Genomic DNA, 21,282 nt, shown 5'->3' on the forward strand with positions numbered 1-21,282 from the left:
AGAATCAGTGGAATCCCATTTCCTTTGTTGTCCTCCATTTTGAAAGGTGCTCCAGGGGTTTGGGTGCACAAACCCCATCCATCCAGCATCCCTCCTCACTACTCTAGTTCCCGCCCTCCTCCACTTGGTCCCACTGGGTTTGCAAATTCTCCTGACTGACGGGCCAATGAGTTAGCCCTGACGTATGTAACCGTCCAGAAACCCTTTCAGCTCCCTCCAACGGTTAACGATCATCAATACGCACTTGTCCCTGCGTGGAAAAACTGCTTAATGTCGTTGTAAATAGCTGCTCACCGTGGGGAGTCTGCCGAGATGACTGGTAAACCGCTGGTGTGCAGCATCCGTAATCCCCATCCCATCACCATCGGCGACCCGCGAGCAGAGTTCTCCAGCGGATGTGCCGTGGTCGACGTGACTTTCCCCAGCACCAAAAGTGTCGATGTAAGTGGGGGATGGGATCATCATATAGGGGCCTTCATGAATAATTCCGAGGCTGCGTCCGATAGGGCTTTAATTGCTGGTATCTAGAGACTTTAATCTTGATTACAATGGATGGCGAATTGAGCCCTTGAAAAATTCTCTGCCTTAATTCGCCTTTATTGTTGGGGTCAAGCAGGAAGGGTGAAAAATGCAAACTGATAAGTTCTGAAAGGACTATTTGTCGCCAGCTCCAAACTGCCAGCGTTTCAACTTTAAACCCACGCCGTTGGTACTTTATCATGTTTAAGGGCTTAAGTGTACCATGCTTCTGAGCAGCTCCTGTCGTTGCCACGGTAACAACAGGCTTACAAGAGCTCAGCTAAAGTAAAGGTGTCTGTGTGTTGAAGCTAATGTGATCACATTATCGGGGAATTTAAGATTTTAGGAAAAAAGTGATGGAATACCATCAAATATTTTCTTGTCAATATGACTGTTGAAAATTCTTATGACAGTATTTTCTCTTGCAATATGATCTATGCAATATACAAGTGATAACCGGAACTTGCCATAAAATCCATCATCATCTTGATAAGGATCAAAAGCTGCATGAGTGTCATCAAAAGAAAATTTTGACTAAATACAAAGAACTATATGCAGCATGTTATGCTACATTTGCTCCAAAGCATTACTTTTTATTCAGCATATACTTCAACAATCAAATATAAAATTGCTTCGAACAGGAAATTGGACCATTTTGCGCAGACACGCTTTCATTTCCATAAAATGATGGCTGTTGCATGTATATTTAGGCAGGGTCAGAATAAAGCGTAGCATATTTTGGGGTACCACTATAAAGTATGGTGAAATGACGAGGAAAGAAATCATTATCAACGTAACATTAACATTTTCAGAAATTGCTATATAAGTAAATATATTATTTGTTACACATTGTAATATACATAGTAATTTTCATGGGGAATAGACGTCTAATTGTTGCTTTGACAGTTTAAAAAAAAAAAACATGTCGGAACAGTAACTTTCGCGCCCAAAAATGTTTACGTCTCGTTTGTATTTTTACCTTGATATGTAAACAATGAGCATCCTCACGAGTTTTTATATCCAATTTGTTATAAATGGCTATAGTTCAATATCTGCCAACACACATTTCCTTTTTTTTATATCCCAGAAGTGCATAACTTTTTATGATATGAACTTCGTTTAAAAGGAAATGAATTTTTGATAGATATTGCCTCAAGGAAATTTCAAATCTAGGACATTATTTAAAAAGTCACTACCCGGTAGTATCAGGGGGCACAAAGGTAATTGCTTCGAGTCTGCAACACCCATTCATGGCCATGGCAATGATGGCATTGTTCTCGTGTAAATTATCATTTGAACTGGAATTTGAGTGGAAAGAACTAAAGGATTTTGCCACATTTAATAGGGGTTGTTTTACCTTTCTTATTAGACTCTCTGCCCAAATTGAAGTCAAAGCATATGAGTTCGATAAAATAAAATATTAGATCAGGGTTGCTATTGAAAATTCGTATGAATGATAAAAATAGTATTGTGACAGAGGGGCATATTGCAATATTGTTAAGTATGTGGCTGCTATTGTTCTTGAATTTTAGAGTCAAATGATGAAAATTGTTTTGTCAGTGGATTCAATCTGAGAGGCAGGTGTGCATAATTTGGAATATAAAAGAAAGCTTTTAGGGGAATTGAAAATGATAGAACACATAGCATATTCAAAAAAATGATATAGCAAAATATAGTACAATGTATTTGTTATTAGTTTTTCTTGTTGCTATTGCCCGAATTTCTGCTAATGTTAGAGACAGGTACTTTGCGAAAAATTTGTGAAAAGAAGATCTATGTTGCTGCCATTTTTTATTTGCTAGTGATTTGTCATGGGAAATAGGAAAAGGTACCAGTAATGCATCTGTAACACAATAACCATGCAAGACTAATATTGTTCACGCAGTTCCACTGCATATGGGATGACTTTAATGAGGAAAGATAGAAATATATTAGAATAGAAGGCAGCTTCATTTACAGATATGGCAGACACTCTTCTACTTTGAATTGCATCCTTCGTATAAGTAACATATATAGAGGTAAATGATTTTCGAATATTGGAGCTCACTATATACACCGAAAGCAAGGTGGTTTTATCAAGGTTATGTACTTTAATCAGTTCCTTTTTACTAAAATGGATATCTTACTTGACGTAGAAAAACATTGTACTACTAAGGTAAGTGTATGAAACTGAAATATGGTGTCATTTTACGCTCTTACTAGTAGATACTGGAAATTCATTAAGTTTTGGAATAGTTTTATTTTGATGGTAGTAAAGAATTTGAAGAAGGTCACTTAATTTTAGCGGTGTGAAGGAGGCGCCAAATTTTCAGTCAGAGTCAGAGTTGTGTACTTTAGTATATCCTCACTTTTCGTAAATGTCAAGAGTGTGCTATTTACCATGTGCTAATAAACAATACATACAACTGCCTTTAACTACACAAATAGTAGGTGTACCCACATTCCGAAGTTAGTTCATGGCCCAAATTTTGGTAGGACAAAAGTGTGCAATCATACTTGATTTTAATGAAATTGATATCCATGTGTGTCTGCTTTAAAGTGGAAAAACTACAAAGGTGCAAGAAATGACAGTACAACTAGACCTGAGTATACACTGTGGTTATAGCCTGACATTTGGCTCCCATAGAAAAGTAATGTGTCCACTGAATTTTACATGAGTTCCATTACCGGTCACCAGGCACTGTGGCTGGGGTCAGGATAGTGTTATGGGGCCACAATGGTTCGTCTCCTTGCAGAATTCTGTGCCAAATTAGCTAGGAAACGGGTTTCTCCATATAGGAAACATCTGTACATGAAAAATTTGCCCATGAAAATATAGTCAGTAGAAAATCTTAAATATGCTAGAAAATGTAAATGTATAGAATAAGAATTTTTTCTTAACGCTATTCTTCCACAGTTTCTCCAAAGCATGTGAAAATGATTGAAAAATCACTGGAAAATTGGCAGAATGTGGTTTTGTAGCAATATAACTTTATAAAACTTTGTTCAATTTCTCATCATCATTTTTAAACTACGGTAAACGGCAAAAAGCTTATAGCTGCTAACCATAACCAGGATCAGCTAATTTGCATATTTTCACATGCAAATCGTATTTTAACTGATTTGAATGACAAAGAACACAAGGATATTGAATTATTTCTGTGTCGACATATTGCTTTGGTCTAACAAGTAACAACTAGAGTTCGGCGACCTCATACCTCCATGAAAATTTAGAGCTTTCGTAAATTTCATGCAATTGACTAACACATTAACATAATTTATGCATGGTATTGTTCATAATTGACTAACGTACACATGTCACAATTATAAAATTCCCAATATTAATCATAAAGCGGTTTTGCAATTTTACATAAATTATGCAAATAAGTTCTTCATTATCATATTTGGTATCAGCTTATATTCCACCTATCATAATTTACATGTGTTACATTTATTGAAGTCCAGTTATTGAAAACAATGGAATTATACAATTTCCTCATTAATTATGCAAATTAAGTCCTCATTTGCATAACATGTATATCATTATGAACATCTTTGCCTAAGGTACCCGCATGCCTAATATGATGCCAATCCATCAATCCTTTCTGCAGTTATCCTCTTTAGAATGTCTTGACAAAAACGCCCCTGCAGTTCCGAAATTAAATGTTAGGGGGCTAAAACCTGCCCCACTTTGTCATGACACTGCAAGCTATCTACCAGCCAAATGTAAAGACCATATCACATCCAGGACAAGAGATACATTGAAAAAACTGCCATGATATAATATCCTCATTAATTATGCAAATGTACTCCTATTTTGCATAATTAGTATCTAATCTTGTACAAAATTGTCTAAGGTGCCTACATACCAAAAATGATGAAAATCCGTTGTTCCCTTCTTGAGTTATCCTCGTCAGAAGTTTTTGACAAAAATGCCCCTGCTATTCCCAAACTAGACGCTAGGGAGCCCAAACTTACTTAATTTTTTTCCTGAGCACAAGAGCTATCTAATACTTAAAAATCTTGACCATAGCATGTTCAGAACACCGAGATAGCAAAACCGGAAGTTGCGCTGCAGTACCAAGGCCACACACCAGGGGGCCCAAAATTGACCTTGACCTTCGTCTTCCCAACCCCTACCTACATACCAAATATCATCGTAGTCCATCAAGAGGTTCTCAAGTTATGATGACCACAAATATGCGGACACACAGACACACACACAAACACACACACACACACACAGACACACTCAAAACTATACCTCCATTTTTTCATGGAGGTAACAATGTATTTTAATCATGTCTTTATCATGATGCTTTCCACAGATAGGTGAAATCACCTTTAAGAACAACTACACAGCCCTCCTGTCTATCAAACTCAAGGTCAGGGAAGAAAATGAAAAAGGTAAGTTTTACCTTTACTTTACTAAGTCTTTAGCTTGAAAATGATAGTTTCTTTGTTATTTCATTGCTTTGAACTGGATGCTTCCTTTTTTTCTTAATTTGCCTCTTTTCGTAATGAAAAGTGAACTTGTAGCTGAGATGTTATAGAGAGTAACTGTCAGCTGGAAACTTTGTCTAAGTGTGTTGGTAGAAATTCTGAACTCAACTGTTACTGTAATATGTGATTTCTGGACCGGTACCTAGATTTTTTACCGTTCAACTGAATGCCAGACCTTTATTAACAAAGACTGGAGCTGGATGGTAAAAAATTTGGTATATTTTAGCCTAACTTTTGTGTTAGAAATTACAGTCCGACTTGAGAATGGCTTTAAAAAAAGGGTCGTCTGACAAAGACACAACAGTCAATACTCCGTCTTGTCAGACCTTTTAACTCAATGTCACCTTAAATCAAGATCACCCATTTTCTGTCAGTCAAGAAGGTTTGATGTCCTCCAAATCAATAAACAGTCATTTGCAGGATATAGCCTACAGCCCTCAACAAGTGAAAAGGGCTATCAATATGTATTAGTTTAAATGTGGAATGAAAGTGTTACATACCTGTAATAGCAAGGGAAGATGCAATCACCACTCCAGAGTTGGTACTAAATTGCCATATGCCAAGTGTGAATTTATACCACCTCTGCAATCATCTACTTGATAACCTTTATTACCTCCATGTACAGAAGTTTTGTTATCAGTGAGTGTGTTTCCATTTGTTTGCTGGTATGTCTGTAGTCCTTGAAAACATTCGAGTGGCTTGCTTCCATATTCTGGCTGTAGGCATATTGGGGACACTGTCAGGTGGTTAGGTCAAAGGTCCCAAAATAGGTCATATATCATTTTCTTGCTTCATTTTACTGCTATAGGCATGTCTGCTACCTTATGAGAGACAGTGGTATATTATGCATTAGACAGAAATTCACAACATGAACAGGCAAAATAGATTTTTAAAAACTGGAAATATCAATTATCACAGAGGTATGATAATTCTTTGATTTCAGGTGTTTTTGTAAATTCTCACTTTTTCTTCCAAAGAAAACTGTGACTAGCATACAACAATATTGATTTTTGACATCTTACATTCAGGCAGTATTCCAAAAAGGCAATGTAAAAAAAAAAAATTGCAAACTTATTGCAAACTCATTAATCTTCACCCATCAATCTTTCAGTGTGCAAAAGTGGCTGTTTGGCACCAAATTTGTACAATTGTTTACCAGGTTCGGAAGCCTAAAGAGAGAGGACTTTTTAAGGTTAGAGACGGTGCGCACAATACTGTTCCACCCTTTTCACTTGGGTTCATCATTAGGAAGCAGGGAGAAGGTTAATGCTTTACTACCACCAGACACGGGTGTATCAATGAGAACTCTATCAAAGCAGACAGATCTTCATCCAGGGACATCATTATTACTCTCCCTATGGGCCTGTTAGGACATCTCATCATGGCTGAGCCTGTGGAGATGGCGCCAGTGATTCACAATTGCACCGTCATTATCAGCGCCTGCGACAGAGCTGCAGCAGTCACTGCAATGACACGATTCATCTGACAAGTATAAGAATTACTGTCAATAGGACTAAGAGATACATATAACTGTCATTATATTGAACATATATTACACACTACTTTTTCTCATGTATTCTGCCATGTCCCACCAGTACCAGTGCTGAATTTATCAGACATCATACTAGTAGCTGTAGCATTAAGCATTATGGGCTTGCCTTTAGAATCTAGTTTTATTTCAGTTGGCCACAAAAAGTTTGTATCATTGTGCCTGAGGTTTTGGCATAAAAATAAAAGACTTTGGCAGATTAAAGTAATCACACATTGTAATCTATAACAATTCAACATTACTGGTACCATTAACACGGTATAGTAACCACATACATGTACATTGTATAAGATTATTCTGATCTAGTTTGTATAGAAAATGATATGGCATTTATGTCATAAGCTAGTTCAAGGTTTGAAGTGCACATGTGCAGCATGATGCATTGTGAGTAATATGGCAAAGTTGAATGCCCCAGGCAATACAAAAATATTGTCCAGGAGCCCTCAACTTTACTGTGCATCATGTTTCATACGACACGTACATTCAACGACACGTACATTCAACATTCACAGTTCAACTAGCTTATTGTTATGTTTCAGTGCATTCTCTCTAATGTTGTCTAATAAGACCACCTTCATAGGCATTAAACAATGTCCTCTATTTTGTCCTTAATGCTGTCAGAAGAGGAGGAGCCAGCTGAAAGTGACGGTGTCTACATACTTTATTCTGCAGTATATTCTCTACTGTCCATTAGGAAAATTAACTCACCATGACAGAAAGATTTATGGCTAATCAAAACTGACACTTTTTGGTGCACACCTTGAACCCATTTTCTCACATACCAATAAATGCTCTTGAGAAAATTGCAAGCTTTTTGTTATACATAGCTCTGTGCAGGGTTCTAGCCAGCGTCCGTTATTACGTCCTTTGACAGACATAAATTTTGTCCATTCCGTCCTCTATGGTGGACAGAAATTGTATTAAAGCAGATGCTATTGAACCAAGTAAGTCATCAAGGAAAATTTACCCCTCAAAAAATGCAGAAACCGGTTTCAGAGGGTTTAGATTTAAAAATTTCCAGGAACATGCTCCCAGACCTCCTAGGATCGTCTCTCAACAGGATTTTCACATCCAAAATCCAGGGGACAGAAAAAAAATTCAGGCTGGCTAGAACACTGGCTCTGTCCTGTCAATAAGCAGTCCCAAAAGCCCCTGTCGCACATTCAGGACCTAAAATCCCACTTCCTAACCAAGGTCAATGCTGGGTTGGTAGTAGCCTGGGATCCATTCTATCCTTAAAGCTCCTCTGATCACATTCAAAGAGAGAATGACTTTCCCAAAAAATCTTTAGTGGTCTGGACTCTGGAGCATATGATTTTTCAAGACTAGTAGGCAACCTCAGATGACCTTCGCTGGACTAATTCTCAACCACGGTCTGGGGAAGGTTGTGAGGTCATGGTTTGCTATGTGTGACAGGGGCTCAATCTTGGTACATAAACACTTCTGGTTTATTTTTGTAACACTATCTAAGTCTGCACTTTTAGGCACGTGTACCATGCACTCTGGCAACCTTCAGCACTGTTCAACCCAATTAATCTATAATTTCCAACTTGAGACTGCACAAAGCAAAAATAAAATCACATTTCCCTCTAAAATTGAATCAATTTAGTACATACAGTAATACAGTAACTGTAAATGCAGACATGTTCGCAGTGGTTTTATGTTTGCGGTTTTCACGGTAGTCACTCCACCGCAAACTTAAAACCACCGCAAACATTTTCTCATGATAGTTTTTTACTACAGTCTATGGCGCTACTGCACCTCGAACACTCCATTTATCCGCTTCGCGAAACTAAAACCCCCAAACTTAAATGCATTTACAGTAATTTATTTCACACTGTAAATCATAGTCTCCAAATGGTGGTCTACAAAATGTTTTCATCAGATGAAGATGCACTTTATAATAAGAAGCACACACACACACATATGCTGTGGTAAAGTATGATTGAGGATGCTGTCCCAGTACATATAATGACATGCCCTATGAACCTACAGGTGAGACCACCCTGACATGGGTGACAGGGCTGAAGAACGTACAGCTGATGCCAGACCCACACTGCGAGGATCGCGCTCAGAGCTACTACCGCATCAAGAGAGAACAGGTAAAAACCGTTTCTGTATTTTGTTTGTTTCCTCCAGGTCTATGAAATGGGAGGTGGCATTTTTGGTGAGCGTCTTTCCACACTTATTTTCACATACTAGGCAAAGCGAGGACACTGATAGGAAGTTAGGTCAAAGGTCCTAGAATACAGATTATCAAAGGTTGTCTCATTTCCTTTCTTCAATTTCCTGCTGTATTCGTGTATGTTGCGTTTTGGGGAGCTAGGGGAAAGACAGAATCAGCAGGAAATTCACAATAAAAGATAAAACAAGAAATTCACTAAAATTCTAAATATACATGTATTACAGAGATGTGGGATCCTTGATTTCTTGTTTCTTAGGAATTTGTCTAAAATCAAATGGCTCCTGGAGTTAGAAATTACTTGAGTAAAGGACCAAGATGTTGTTTTTTTTAGTTTTCAGATGTAACATTACAAGTACATGTACTACATTGATTTTGTATTTTCTGGTTGAAATTGCAGCAGGACTTATTACAGCATTGCATCAAGGGGAACGGGTTTTCTGCGCGTTAAAAATCTGCGCGCGCGTTAAAATCTGCGCGTTAAAAAATTAAGTTGTGCATTGATAAATTCTTAGTCAGAAAAATGTGACCCCATTATATGATTTTCCCTCTGCTACCTGAATTTTTGGTATGAAAAGCCCCGGATTTTTTTGTCCCTTGGGAATAGGTTAATTTACATATCCAGAAGATTTCAAAATCACTTGAATTTGACACAAATACATGGAAAAATTACCAATATGAGGCTTTGCGTTGTAAAATGTAACTGCTTGAGGCTTTTCTCCATTCTACAAGCTTCATTTCATCTTTTCTCAAGCAGATTGTTTCACATGCAAATGTCAACCTTTGTTGCGCGTTAAAACTTAACATTTAAAAATCACTTTAAAACTCCTGGAATATTTACAGAAAGGGATATTGTACTCTAGAATGCAACAATATGATACTTAATTTCATTTTGTGTTATCATATTCAAGCTTTTGAGTTAAAAATGGCAAGAAAGTTTTCAAATCCCAAGGGAATCAGCTAATTTGCATATTTTAACGCGCAGGTTTTTAACGCGCAAGTTTTAACGCGCAAATTTTAACGCGCACAAAACCCCAACCCGCATCCAGTTTACGTATATGAGCCATGTTTTGGAACAAAAAAAGCTCTTTTCTCAGAAAAACAAAGAAGCAGATGGCATAAAATCTCGACCACATCTGCCAATATAGATGGAGGATTACATACAGCAGGGTGTAATCATAGTTAATGCTTGCACCGTGCCATGATTCATACAGATGATTTTATCTATGCTACGTTCAATACATTGCCTGTTCAATATATTACACAGATATTGCCCAGGATTGTTGCTTACATGATACATGATACATGTATTACCCAATAACTGTAAATCATGATTACTGACACTGGTGATAGTCTATGTTGTAGATTAGTTGTGTGAGTGTTTTTGTGAAGTACATGTAAGTGCACTTCAGCCACAAGCTGCAGTGAGGCATTCCTAATAGTACATGCTTACCAGTTGGTGTTGAATGAAAAATAGGACTGGTACATATTTTACTGTACATGTACTTTGTTTTCGTAAACTGTTTTTTTCTAGATGGCAATCACTGAGTGATCACCTATTGCACTTGATGTTATAATTTTGCAAAAGTATGATTTGAAAGACAACACAACACAAAATGTTTGGAAAATTGTTCTTTCTCTATGAAAATTTGTCAACTTTTTTATTGTTGGTCACAGCTGGTGACTAAGGTTGGTAAGCCTAATGTAATGTCCCCTTCCTTGCAGAGATGAATAAACAAGAGCACATGATGTTGTCAGTTCTTTTTACGGGATTTTGGCTTGTTATTGTAGCAGTTCAGTAATAGAAAGTTTAAGTTACTGTATTTTCAAAGTATTTAACCATGGAATGAAACAGATTTATCAGGGGCAAAGGTAGTATCCAATTAGTTCTTTGGATACTACATTTGCCCCGATATGGATCTACTTGGAGTAACCTACCTATAGCTACATCACCCTAAACGTTGCTGTTGTATCACAGCTGCTGACACCTCCTGACAATGTGCTGTCTGTCAGGCTGGTCCTGCAGCAGCCCTCGCCTGTCTGGCTGTCCTTTGGGCTGGACGACATCAAGTTCTACTCACCAAAGGACGAGGTGGGCTGCTGAAATGTCATTTGATTTTGCATGGACTTACTTATGCTGTAGGAGAGTAAAGGGGTTTTTAAAGTGTGTTTTTTTTAACACCGGGAAAAAATTACAATTCTGTACTTCAATAATTGGAAAGCATATTCCCAGTTTTGATATGGTGAGTTCACATGACTTTGATAACGAAATTCAGAATGAGCAGTCATGCAGATGATTTTTTAAGACTAGTAAGCAACCCTGTAGACCAGCTCCCAACTGCAAATGACCTTGTGCAGCCATGGTCTGGAGAAGTTTGAGGTCCTGGTCAACTATGTGTGATGACTGATGAGGACTGTGATGTAGCCTTGTTTATTAATTTGTTTCACAAATGCAGAGATCACATGAAATAAGAGCAGTCTTGCAGCCGAGGAGGCTGAATTGTGCAGCTTTACAATCACAGCAGCGGCTTTTTATGCAAACACGATTATAGCTAAATTACAAATGCAAATTACTGGTATACAGGTTACTGCTAGATACATATGCATCATATACAAACTATGTCACATTTGAAAATGAACATTGTTAGGTTCAATCAACCTCTCTATCCACCCCTCCCCCTCCCAGACCTCGGAGCTGATGCTGTCAGAGCTGGTGAACGGAGACATGCCAGCTGACGATGAGGCCATGAACGACATCAGGAAGAGGGTCAAGGAAAACAAGGTCAGCTTAATGATGTAGAGATAAGCCTTTGCTTCAAAAAACAAAATTGTGCATTGCCTATTTTAACTGTCTTATTGCAGCATTCCTCAAAATTGAAGTGGAGAAAGAATTAGATGACATGATGAGGACCTTACAGACAGGGGATGCCAGCACTTGGTCATAAGTGCCAGGAAGTTAGATACTGCCTCTGTCTCTTATGACCAATTTCTGACATCACACGGGACCTCAACATCCCATCTGTGAGGACCTCCATAACCAAAGCTATGTGTAGGTCACTTCCACCTGGGTGAAGTTAGCAAGTAAATGTAAAGAGCCCCTTTTCATCAGGGTGCAACATTTGGGCCTGTTTGGGATTCGTAGCCTAGAGTCCAGCCTTGCTACCCATCAATGACCTTTGGGAGCATGGACTAAAGCAAACAAGGCTGGACTTCAGGCTAGGGATTCGAACCTGGGACCTTTAGATTCTAAGTCAACAACTCTGACCACAAGATAGACCTTGCCATTTGTACCGGTATGTGTCTGCATTGTATACAGGACATCCCACCTGTAGAGGAGATCTCCACATCGCTGCAGCAGATGTGGGCCCTGTCAGAAACCGCCAGGATCAACCAGACAGAGGCCTCCCTCGGCAGGTTTGATGTAAGTACATGTAGTCAGCCTTTCAGGAACTGTTTGTTCTGCTCATAAGCTAGTTCACGGGTTGAGGTGCATATGCACAGTATGATGCATTGTGGCCCCTTGGCCCCGCCCTCCTTTATGTATTGATAGGGGCTTTCAACTTTGACATTATATTAACCACAATGCATCACACTGTGCATGTGCACTTCAAACTGGGAACTAGCGTATTAAAACTTGTCCATGTCAGGTTATACCTTTAGAGAAGCAACAGAGAACTATATGTGCAATGTGTTTTTTGCCATGTTATCAGCTGAGATACACGCGAGATACACTACAGATATGTATAGCGCATGACGACTTGTCAGTTTTTTAAAAAATCATACAGTTGGACTAGGCTGATGTTTCGTACCTTCCTATCATAGAGTGTTTCAACATAAGTTTTTCATACCTGGCACTGCTAGTTCATGGATTTTTTGTTTGTTTTATTTGTTTTATTGTGATACATAAACAAACTGCTAGTTCATGGATTGACAAGAGTTTTAACTATGTACATGAAAGCTGTATGGTTTACTACAAACTAGACTAAATGTTTTACCAATTGTTTTGGCCTCTGCCTACGTATAGAGTGGGGAAGGGGAGTGGGACGCTGAGGATGGGTCAAAGGTGAGAAGAAGTGGGCTGTGTTGGAGTTTGGTCATTTTTGTGCCTCTTCTTACCTGTATTATGTGTTTTGAGGTGCATCTATCTTTCTAAACTTTTTAATAATAATAATGAAGTTTATTTGCAAGTTCGTGCCCGAGGGCTAATTGCAAGTACATAGTATACACATAGAGGGCTGGGCCTCAATGGAGAGAGGTCTATAAGACGTTACTCATCTGGTTGTTTGACTGAAGAGGAAAGAGCTCTTTACGACAAGTTACAATGTACTCAACCTGGTTGCTCAAAGTGGTCAAATCAACAATATGACCAAAAAAAAGGCCAGAACAAATTTATCAAGGCCACCAGCATTTTATTTTGTTTTTGGTGTGTTGGTGTTCATGTGTGGTGACTTCTGATTAAAAAGGGTGTTTCCAAGTTTTGATATTGTGCGATGATATGGTTTGGTGACCAGATAAAATGTATAACAGTACTGAGATGGACAGGAAGGTAAAAGCCCCTGTCACACATAACCGACTTGTATTCATGAGCAAGGCCATTTGTGGTTGGGACTTGATCAGCAAGGTTGCCCTCCAGTTTTCAACCAACCGACAATGAATTTTAACAACATAATCAGAGGAGTGAACTGGAGCAAAAGAGGGTGGATTCTAGGTGGATTCAAGACTACATGTACCCCCAACCCAGCACCAGCCTAGGTTGTGTTGTGGTTGAGAACAGAATTGTGGGAAGGTCCTGAATGTGTCGACATGGCTCTGAGAAACTCAGTGTCAAGCCAAGACCATGCAGGGTACTTTTATACAGGGTAACTTCCACTGCATTAGGACTGTTTTCTAAGACAAAAAGGGCAAAGAGGTTCGGGTTCACATGTCCGATATCTTCATTTAGTTTTAAGAACCACAAGGTGACAGACGTTTTTCTTTCATTCCAGGTTGATGGGAGTTATGACATCAACTTACTATCTTACACCTGACTACTGCCAGTACTGGGGATGGAAAGAGTCATGCTACTGGTTACCATAGTGACTGTACTCTGGTGTACACTGTTCTCATCTCACACCATTCAAGAAATAGTCTATGTATTACTAAGCTGCTTCACAGTTTGAACTGCTCCTGCTCAAGGTCAAAGGGCAGTTCACATGTTTGGTTTATGTCTCAAGGTTCTTCAACTTTGACTTTAATATTACCCTTTGTATTTCATGCACAATCCAAACTGTGAAACAGCTTGATGCTGCAGCCAGTTTTCACACAAATATTGTTTGGGTCCAACATGTTTTGTTATGTTTGATATTGTAAAATATATTGCACTATTTTTGCATTAATGTGTGGAAGATGTACATATTTGAGTACCACATAATATGAAGAGATCATGGAGTATATATAGTGTATATATAGAATGTGTTTGTGTGTGTTGTGTAGGAAATTATCACTCATTCCGTTACAATGGCTCTATGCCAGGTAAATTTTATACAGGATGACATCTGTGAAAATATGTTGTTCCTTGAGTGTGCTTCTAGATGTATAAGAGGTATGGTAGCCTTGCAGTGTAGTTGCACAGATTCTAGGTGTCAGTAAGGAGCACAAGACCTATCCTAACTGTCCATCAACCAATGATATTCAATGGCAACTAGCACGTATTTCAATTTTTATGTTTTTATTTTGTATTTCTATGTTTTCACAGATGTAGCCTGGAATATTCTATTCACTGCACCATGTATTAGTTTCAGCTAGTACAAAATGTAGTAGTGACCTTGTGGCCATTCCTTAAATTGTTGTGAGCAACCTGTTGCTTTTATACTATTTGCATACCGTTATGCAAGGTGAAATGGAATATAAGCATTGTAAATACACAGAGAGTACATGGTTGTACCTTTTAGTTGAAGCTACATGAAGCATTGTTTGATAATTTCAATAAAAGAAGACACAGTATTGTCTTGTGGGGTTGTGGTTATGTTAGAAGTGACCGGAATGAATTATTGCAAATGCCATGTAATTTTCCCCTATACACTAATTGTCGTGCAAACAAAAACAGCACGAAAACATGTGATAAAACTTGGCTAACCTGACTTGTGAAGGGTAACAATGTTGGGTTATTGTACCCTTCAGTGAATAACTGTACACACCTTTCTGCTTACTGCAAATACAGTCTTTTCTCTGTATGTTTGTTTACCGGTTTGCAGTGTTTCCACAGTACACTTGACTGACTTGAGTCTACACCGGTCTACAACAACGTGGCAAGTGTCAAGGTAGTTCCAAAGAGACAAATTCAAGGACCATAATGGATGATATGCTTCATTTTGAAGAAAAAAACAGGAACAGCAATTATTATTTTGTAATATACACATTTTTTTTAAATCCCATAAACCAACTTTTTCTCAAATGTTTAAAATATGAAAAAAATCTGTCTTCGTGGGCTGATTATTGAATGTTGATTTGTCTATAGAGGAGCTACAGCTGCAATGATACTAACATATGATGTTCCATGTCATTTGCAGCTGCTACAAAATTGGCTGAAGCATGACAGTACTAGCTAAGCCTAATTTCAAAGCAGAGCCTACGGTAGCATAAGATAGTATCAAAAGCTGACAGAGGAGTAAAGCCAGCCTTGGAGTGTGTATGCTACCGATGCCCTTCTGATTCCTTTAGGCCAGGCGGCTTTACTCTTGCCAGCTTTCGATACTGTCTTATTGCACCGTAGGATCTGTTTGGAGATTAAGGTTAGCCCAGGTCTGTGCAAGTAAGGTCTGTGTGGTGACTCCACTGATAGCATAAAGCCCTGGTCACAAATCAGAACTGAGTTCAGCAGACTTTGCTAGCTACAAATGGGCAGAACGGACAACAAACGTAGCCTTCTGCTTCAAATATGTAGAACTATTGTGTGATTTCCAGGGAAACAGATCCGGATTATCGGCTGTTGCCTCTATGCCTTGTTGATATCTTTTCTCTGCGCCTGTATTGGATACTACAATGTCATAGTTCTCGGAACTTGAATGCAAAGAGTAGGCAGACAGAATCATTACTTAGTGTGACTGTAGCCTGGGTACCATCATCTGCAGTAACCGCTAGCTAACACATTAGCGGCAAGCGTAAAGGTTGAGCTAGCGGTACTACGGAGGGTGGTACCCTATTCTCCAAGCAGAGGTTAGGCACCGGCGGACGTCAAGAAACATTACAAAATAGAAAGCCTAAGCGACTATAAAACGTCAAAAAACAATTGTAGCCTAACCTCTGCTTGGAGAGTATGGTACCCAGGCTAGTGACTATGAGCGCGCCCCTTGAAATACCCTTTATCTTTCGATGCTTGGAAGTGGTTCAATTAAAGAACTTGTGACATTTCGCCACAGCGGCGACGCCCATTTTTGGATATTCAACGCTAGTCATAAACGTAGTCATCATCATCATGAACATAATACCGAAGTCCTATCGTTACCCACTCCTAAAAATCATCAGTTAGGGGCCTGGTCACATTTGTTGCACTACGATTAAAAACTCCGTTATTGGGATAGAAATACAACAATGTTGAACTCACAACTGCTGGCAAAGTCATACTGTACAAGCTGAATCAGCATGAAATGGACGGAAAGGTTTGCCAAAATATTTGCCAGGAGGTGGAAGATAAGACGAACACTCTCCGGTAACGGCGAGATAAAGGAGTCAGCCGCTGTATGATTTTGGTGTAGACTTTTCGAGCAGGCTGTGCATGTGACAGAACCAAACATTGACAGGTATCCAAGACATCCCTCACCCTTTCGTAACAAGGCACGACACATATACCACTACCGGGGACGGTGCAGACGTCGGTTTCCTGTACATGGGCAGGTGTTCTAATAAAACTGATCTCACACTGTAACGTTAAGGGTTGAAGTGTCCAGTTTTTACATTATGTATTTTACACTTCTTCATACCGCTTCCTTCCCATTATTTATCGGCAGAAATACTGACACAGGGAAAAGTTACGTCGTTTCGGTTGACACAGTGAATCGGCCTCAGCTGCAGCTTTAGGGTCTGTACTCTGAAGGGTGTTTTTTTTTCTTCTGATGGCATCTATTAGTTCACATTGTGCTCGGTTTCTTATCCACTACGGAGACGGGCCACACACGTTTTGAACAAGTATACCTCAAAGAAAAAGCAACACATTTTGATAAAACAAAGCCACCCTTAAAAGCCGACTGCCAAATTAGGCTTAAAATACAGACAATCTAAGTGACCCTCTCAACAATTCCTGAACTAGCCCCGCTGGGCGTTGCTGTGTTGGACAAGTTAAGCCGAGACACTGTTGTTGAAGTAAATATCAAACCAGGCGTGGACAAACAGATATTTGACGGGAAAAGGCCAGTCCTTTGTCGTACCTGTACTAGTTCTATACATACGGCACAATGGTGCTCTCGTCGAAAGGTTGTTTTCCACTTCCTCTGTCGTTATGAATAGGTATTATCCCTGGAAAGTGATACTCGGCTTTTAAAAAAGTGCTACTCGGCTTTTAAACTCGGAGAAGTGGGGGTATTTCTGGTTCTACTTTGTTTCGGTCTTTTGTTCCATCTCTTAACAGAGAATCGAAAAAAAAGGCTTGACAACCGTTTACACAATGTATTCTTTCAGTCATTCAACTTCCAATAAAGAAGCCCTCTTTTATAATTCAGAATGCCTGTATTTACAATTTTTTTTCATGAAACAACTATGTGTGTTTCCAATAATGAGACATTTTTGGAAGGTGGCTTAATAGCTATAACGATTCTTTGGTAGACTTTGGTTCAAATGTACACATGTAAACAGGTATTAATTTGTGGTACGTTTATGAAATTAGCTAGACATAGCGGTAGTTCAAACATCAGCTCAGTTTTGTTCAGGAGTTTCTACGACGCGGATTCAGCTTTGACATCAACAGGTCATGTCCAAAAAAACGAAATGTGCTCAGGGAAATATTAAATACAAAGCACAATGCGGATAAATATGTACCTTAGTAAATCATTCAAAAGTAATTTTTTTTTTGTTACGTGCTCTTAGTGACAACGGCAGATTACTTTATCACGAGAACACAGTTATAAATACATCTCTCACAAGATGGTACAAACTGTCGATTGTTCGTTGTTTGTTACAGAAGACTCTGCCTCAGTCTGTGTCTTGTTAGCTTTGATATTCCGCCGTGCCTCCTCCACCTTGACCCTGTCCATGTGTTCTTCTAACTGAGTCACCAGCGCTGTAACGTCTCCAAGTTCCGCCTGTAACTGACTCAGCCTCTTGTCTTTCGCCTCGTGGTCCTTGGTCGCTCTCTTCAACCTCACGTCCAGGTCGTTGATTTTCTGCTCGTCCTTTTCTTTCTCCTCTAACATGTCCGCGATGGTTTGCCTCAGACACTCCTCCGTGCTCTTCCCCTCGCTGTACTGCCTGACCAGAAAGTCCCTCTCCAACCGTAGGGAAGCAGCTGCCTTCGCCTTCTCCTTGATATCGCCGCTTCCTTGGGACGCCAAGTCGTCGTCTTGCTGCTTCCTCAGCAGTTTCTGCAGCTCTTTGATCCTTCTGGCTTGCTCTTCAACTCTCTCCTTCTCCTCGTCCAACTGGAGTTCCAGGATTCCGACTTTCTCCTCGTAGTCTCCTCTCATGGCCTTCAGCTTCTCTTTCAAACTATCGTTCTCTGACTGCAGATCCGTGTCGTTCTTGGGCGTAGTAGGATCTTGTGTTGTGTCTGATTCTGAAGGTTTCGTGTCGTCGCAGTTAGCAGTGCTCGAATCCTGTACAGACTCAGCATCAGCGGGCTGAGAGTCGAGCTGAGGAGCCGGTTGTGCTTGCACTGGTGCGTCCTCGACGACGAGAACTGGACCCTTCTCGGCAACTTGAGCCTTGGGCTCTTCTGTGGTGGAACTCGGCGACGGCTGTGGATCCAGTCCGATCCCGGAGTCCCTCAGACTAACCTCCGGCTCCATTTCGTCTTCAACCAGCTCATCCAGTATAGCCGCCGAGTCCGCTTCGTCCACCCCTTTACTCCCGGCACCTGCCGTGTCGGGCACGTCTCCGGCCGCTGCAGGCGGGCCCGACACGCCATCGTCAGGGGACGCCTTGTTGACTATTGCCGTCTCGGGCACTTTAGAGTCTTCCACCGCAGGCGTGGACGCACTTTCACCCGTCTCCTGCTCGAATCCACCCGCATAGGTGCCCGAATCATCCATCCTGTCGTGCTGTTAACAACTTGCAATGTAAAGGAATGTTCAGAAGAGGGCGACGATCCTGAGAAAACAAAGGTGAAAAGTTTTGGATACTGAACAAGTGCGTAGTCTCCCAGGGTAGCCTTTAATAGCCGGGTGTACTTTGACCTTAAAACAACCTACTAAGATGTCAGTGGAAGGAACCTTTAATTTCTAAGGAAGGGGTTGACTCAATCTAAACGCGGAGACATTGCTTAGTCACATTCGTTTTTACCCTAAAATTTCGCTGGGTTTCTCTATAGACAGACTGTAAGTGGTAAAACAAAAACATAGTATAATCTTTTTTAATCATAGACACTACAGATCACATGATAATCTATACGTCTTGTACTGTTCCACCCCTTTCATCTTTGCCAAAGTGGTTCGCGCAGGTGCTTGGTAACCCAAGACGACCAGTGTTGATTACCGTTCCTTGGAAACTGTATGTACTTTCGCGGCGCCCCCAGGTACATGTATGCATGGGTATGCACAATAGGCCAACAAAGGGCAATGGGCAATGGGTCAGCTGTGGCTTAGATGAAGCATAAGCTCTAGCTTCGTTGGTGATGGAGCGATGGTTGGAGAGAAGTCAAGATAAACTAGAGTTCCACGACCCCATACCTTCGCCAAATATTCCTACCTTTCTTTACAACTGCTGCTTTAATTGTTTATCATTGATTATGCAAATAAGGTTCTTATTTACATAAATTGTATCAGTTGATCATCTCCTCTACCAGACACCAGACGTACACAATCTATGTTAAGAAAGAAGGCTTTTATCGCATTTTCTGATAATTTATGCAAATGAGACCCTCATTTGCATAATTAATGTTCAACGATGTTCACCCGTACATAACTTCCAAATGCTACAAGTAAGAAGTTACTGTCATTTACGACAATAAAATTGTAGCATTTTCTCATTAATTATGCAAATTAGGTATTTATTTTGCATAATATATATCAATCAATATTCTTCTCCTTCTCAGTTACAGGTGTCACATGTTGCAATGGTCCCATACTGGAACTGAGCATGTTCATAAAATTTCATAATTAATCATGCAAATTAGATAAATATTTGCATAATTAATATGTCATTATATGAAGCATCACTTAAGCTATCCACATACCAAAAATCATAACAATTCGTTAACCCCTTCTTGAGTTATTCCCGTTTAAAGTCTGACACTAAACCCGCCATGCAGTTCCAAAACAAGCCACCAGGGGGCCCAAACCTACACCACTTACTCTCGGCATCAAGAGCTGTCTACCACTCAAAAATCATAGCCGCAGCATGTTTAGAACTCGAGATTTCAAACCAGGAAGTTCCGCTGCAGTACCGTAACAGGCTTCTATGGGGCCCAAAATCTAATCGTTTCCAGGTCTCATCAAGACCTACCCACATACCAAATATCAATACAATCCATCCAGGCGTTCTTGAGTTATCCTGGTCTTCTACATACATACAAACAAACAAACAAACGCTACCCAAAATATAACCTTCTCGGCGAAGGTAACAAGATCAAAGACTGAATTACAGTTTGCTCTTGCGTCCTCAACAATAGCAGCACACCTGACGCCGGCTAGCCTTCACCAGGCCGGGCAGGCCCCTCTGTGCTCCTTGCAAACAAAACATACAAAGGTGCGCCCCGGCGGACAAAAGTTTTTCCGATCTGTCCAACTTCAATGACTGAACCAAACCATAGGAAATACTAAAATCCTATCCTTACTTTCTTAATAGCCTGATAATTCCCCATTCAAAATGTTTAACCCAGATCCCTGTTTTGCCCAGTTTTACTGAAATGTTTTGCCCAGTTTTTCATCTTTCGTAGGCCAAAACTGCACAAATACACACGTACACAAGCATGAAGAGATTGAAGACATTTTACTACAGAACATTCCAATGCGCGAAACTTGGCCTCAGAGCCTGACAGATACGTGCGTGACTTTTTGCGCTATTATTGCTGGATACACATGCATCTACAGGCGAATTCGACAAGGAATCGAAAGAGGTCTACTCTACTCAACTTGATGAAAAAAAACTTGCACACACACTTACACCGTGACACACAAAAGCATGAAAACCTATCATTAATGCAAAGACAGAAACAAACCGTAAGAAACGAACAAGTTGATAAACGGAACAATTATGAACGAAATCCAACTTTCTTGGATGATGGCTTCTGACTGTCAGTTCCGGGTAATGCACCGATCGCCCTCTTCCCTTAGTCTCTACCAGGCAGACTCCGGATCGCTGGAAAAATCGTAGAAATGGAACAAGTAGAGGAGTAAGCCAGCCAGAGAAATATAGCCGGCTAGGG

General features: G+C 40.0%; 2 protein-coding genes across 3 annotated transcripts; one reads left to right on the forward strand and one right to left on the reverse strand.

The window, feature by feature from the left end:
- Positions 1-49: 49 nt before the first annotated feature.
- LOC118415292 (nicolin-1-like) lies at positions 50-14,944 on the forward strand. 2 transcript variants are annotated; one of them, XM_035819785.1, is made up of 8 exons: positions 50-441; positions 4,827-4,905; positions 7,172-7,198; positions 8,546-8,652; positions 10,711-10,824; positions 11,419-11,514; positions 12,049-12,153; positions 13,718-14,944. In XM_035819785.1, the coding sequence occupies exons 1-8, from the start codon at positions 313-315 to the stop codon at positions 13,757-13,759; spliced, it is 699 nt and encodes a 232-aa protein (XP_035675678.1). In that variant the 5' UTR covers positions 50-312; the 3' UTR covers positions 13,760-14,944. The 2 variants fall into 2 exon arrangements, with proteins under 2 accessions (XP_035675678.1, XP_035675679.1); XM_035819786.1 differs by lacking the exon at positions 7,172-7,198.
- A 1,230-nt stretch (positions 14,945-16,174) lies between these two features.
- LOC118415289 (troponin I-like) lies at positions 16,175-19,553 on the reverse strand. Its single transcript, XM_035819782.1, has one exon. The coding sequence runs from the start codon at positions 18,947-18,949 to the stop codon at positions 17,840-17,842; it is 1,110 nt and encodes a 369-aa protein (XP_035675675.1). The 5' UTR covers positions 18,950-19,553; the 3' UTR covers positions 16,175-17,839.
- Between the last annotated feature and the right edge of the window lie 1,729 nt (positions 19,554-21,282).

Source organism: Branchiostoma floridae, chromosome 5, assembly GCF_000003815.2.
Source record: "Branchiostoma floridae strain S238N-H82 chromosome 5, Bfl_VNyyK, whole genome shotgun sequence".
Lineage (NCBI taxonomy): Eukaryota > Metazoa > Chordata > Leptocardii > Amphioxiformes > Branchiostomatidae > Branchiostoma > Branchiostoma floridae.

Bases quoted from the DNA above. Each gene is read 5' to 3' on its own strand.
- LOC118415292 (XM_035819785.1), top strand. From the start codon at position 313: ATGACTGGTAAACCGCTGGTGTGCAGCATCCGTAATCCCCATCCCATC. The intron at 7,199-8,545 runs GTGTCTACATAC...ATGAACCTACAG, and splicing joins GGAGCCAGCTGAAAGTGACG to GTGAGACCACCCTGACATGG. The intron at 8,653-10,710 runs GTAAAAACCGTT...GTTGTATCACAG, and splicing joins ACCGCATCAAGAGAGAACAG to CTGCTGACACCTCCTGACAA.
- LOC118415289 (XM_035819782.1), bottom strand. From the start codon at position 18,949: ATGGATGATTCGGGCACCTATGCGGGTGGATTCGAGCAGGAGACGGGT.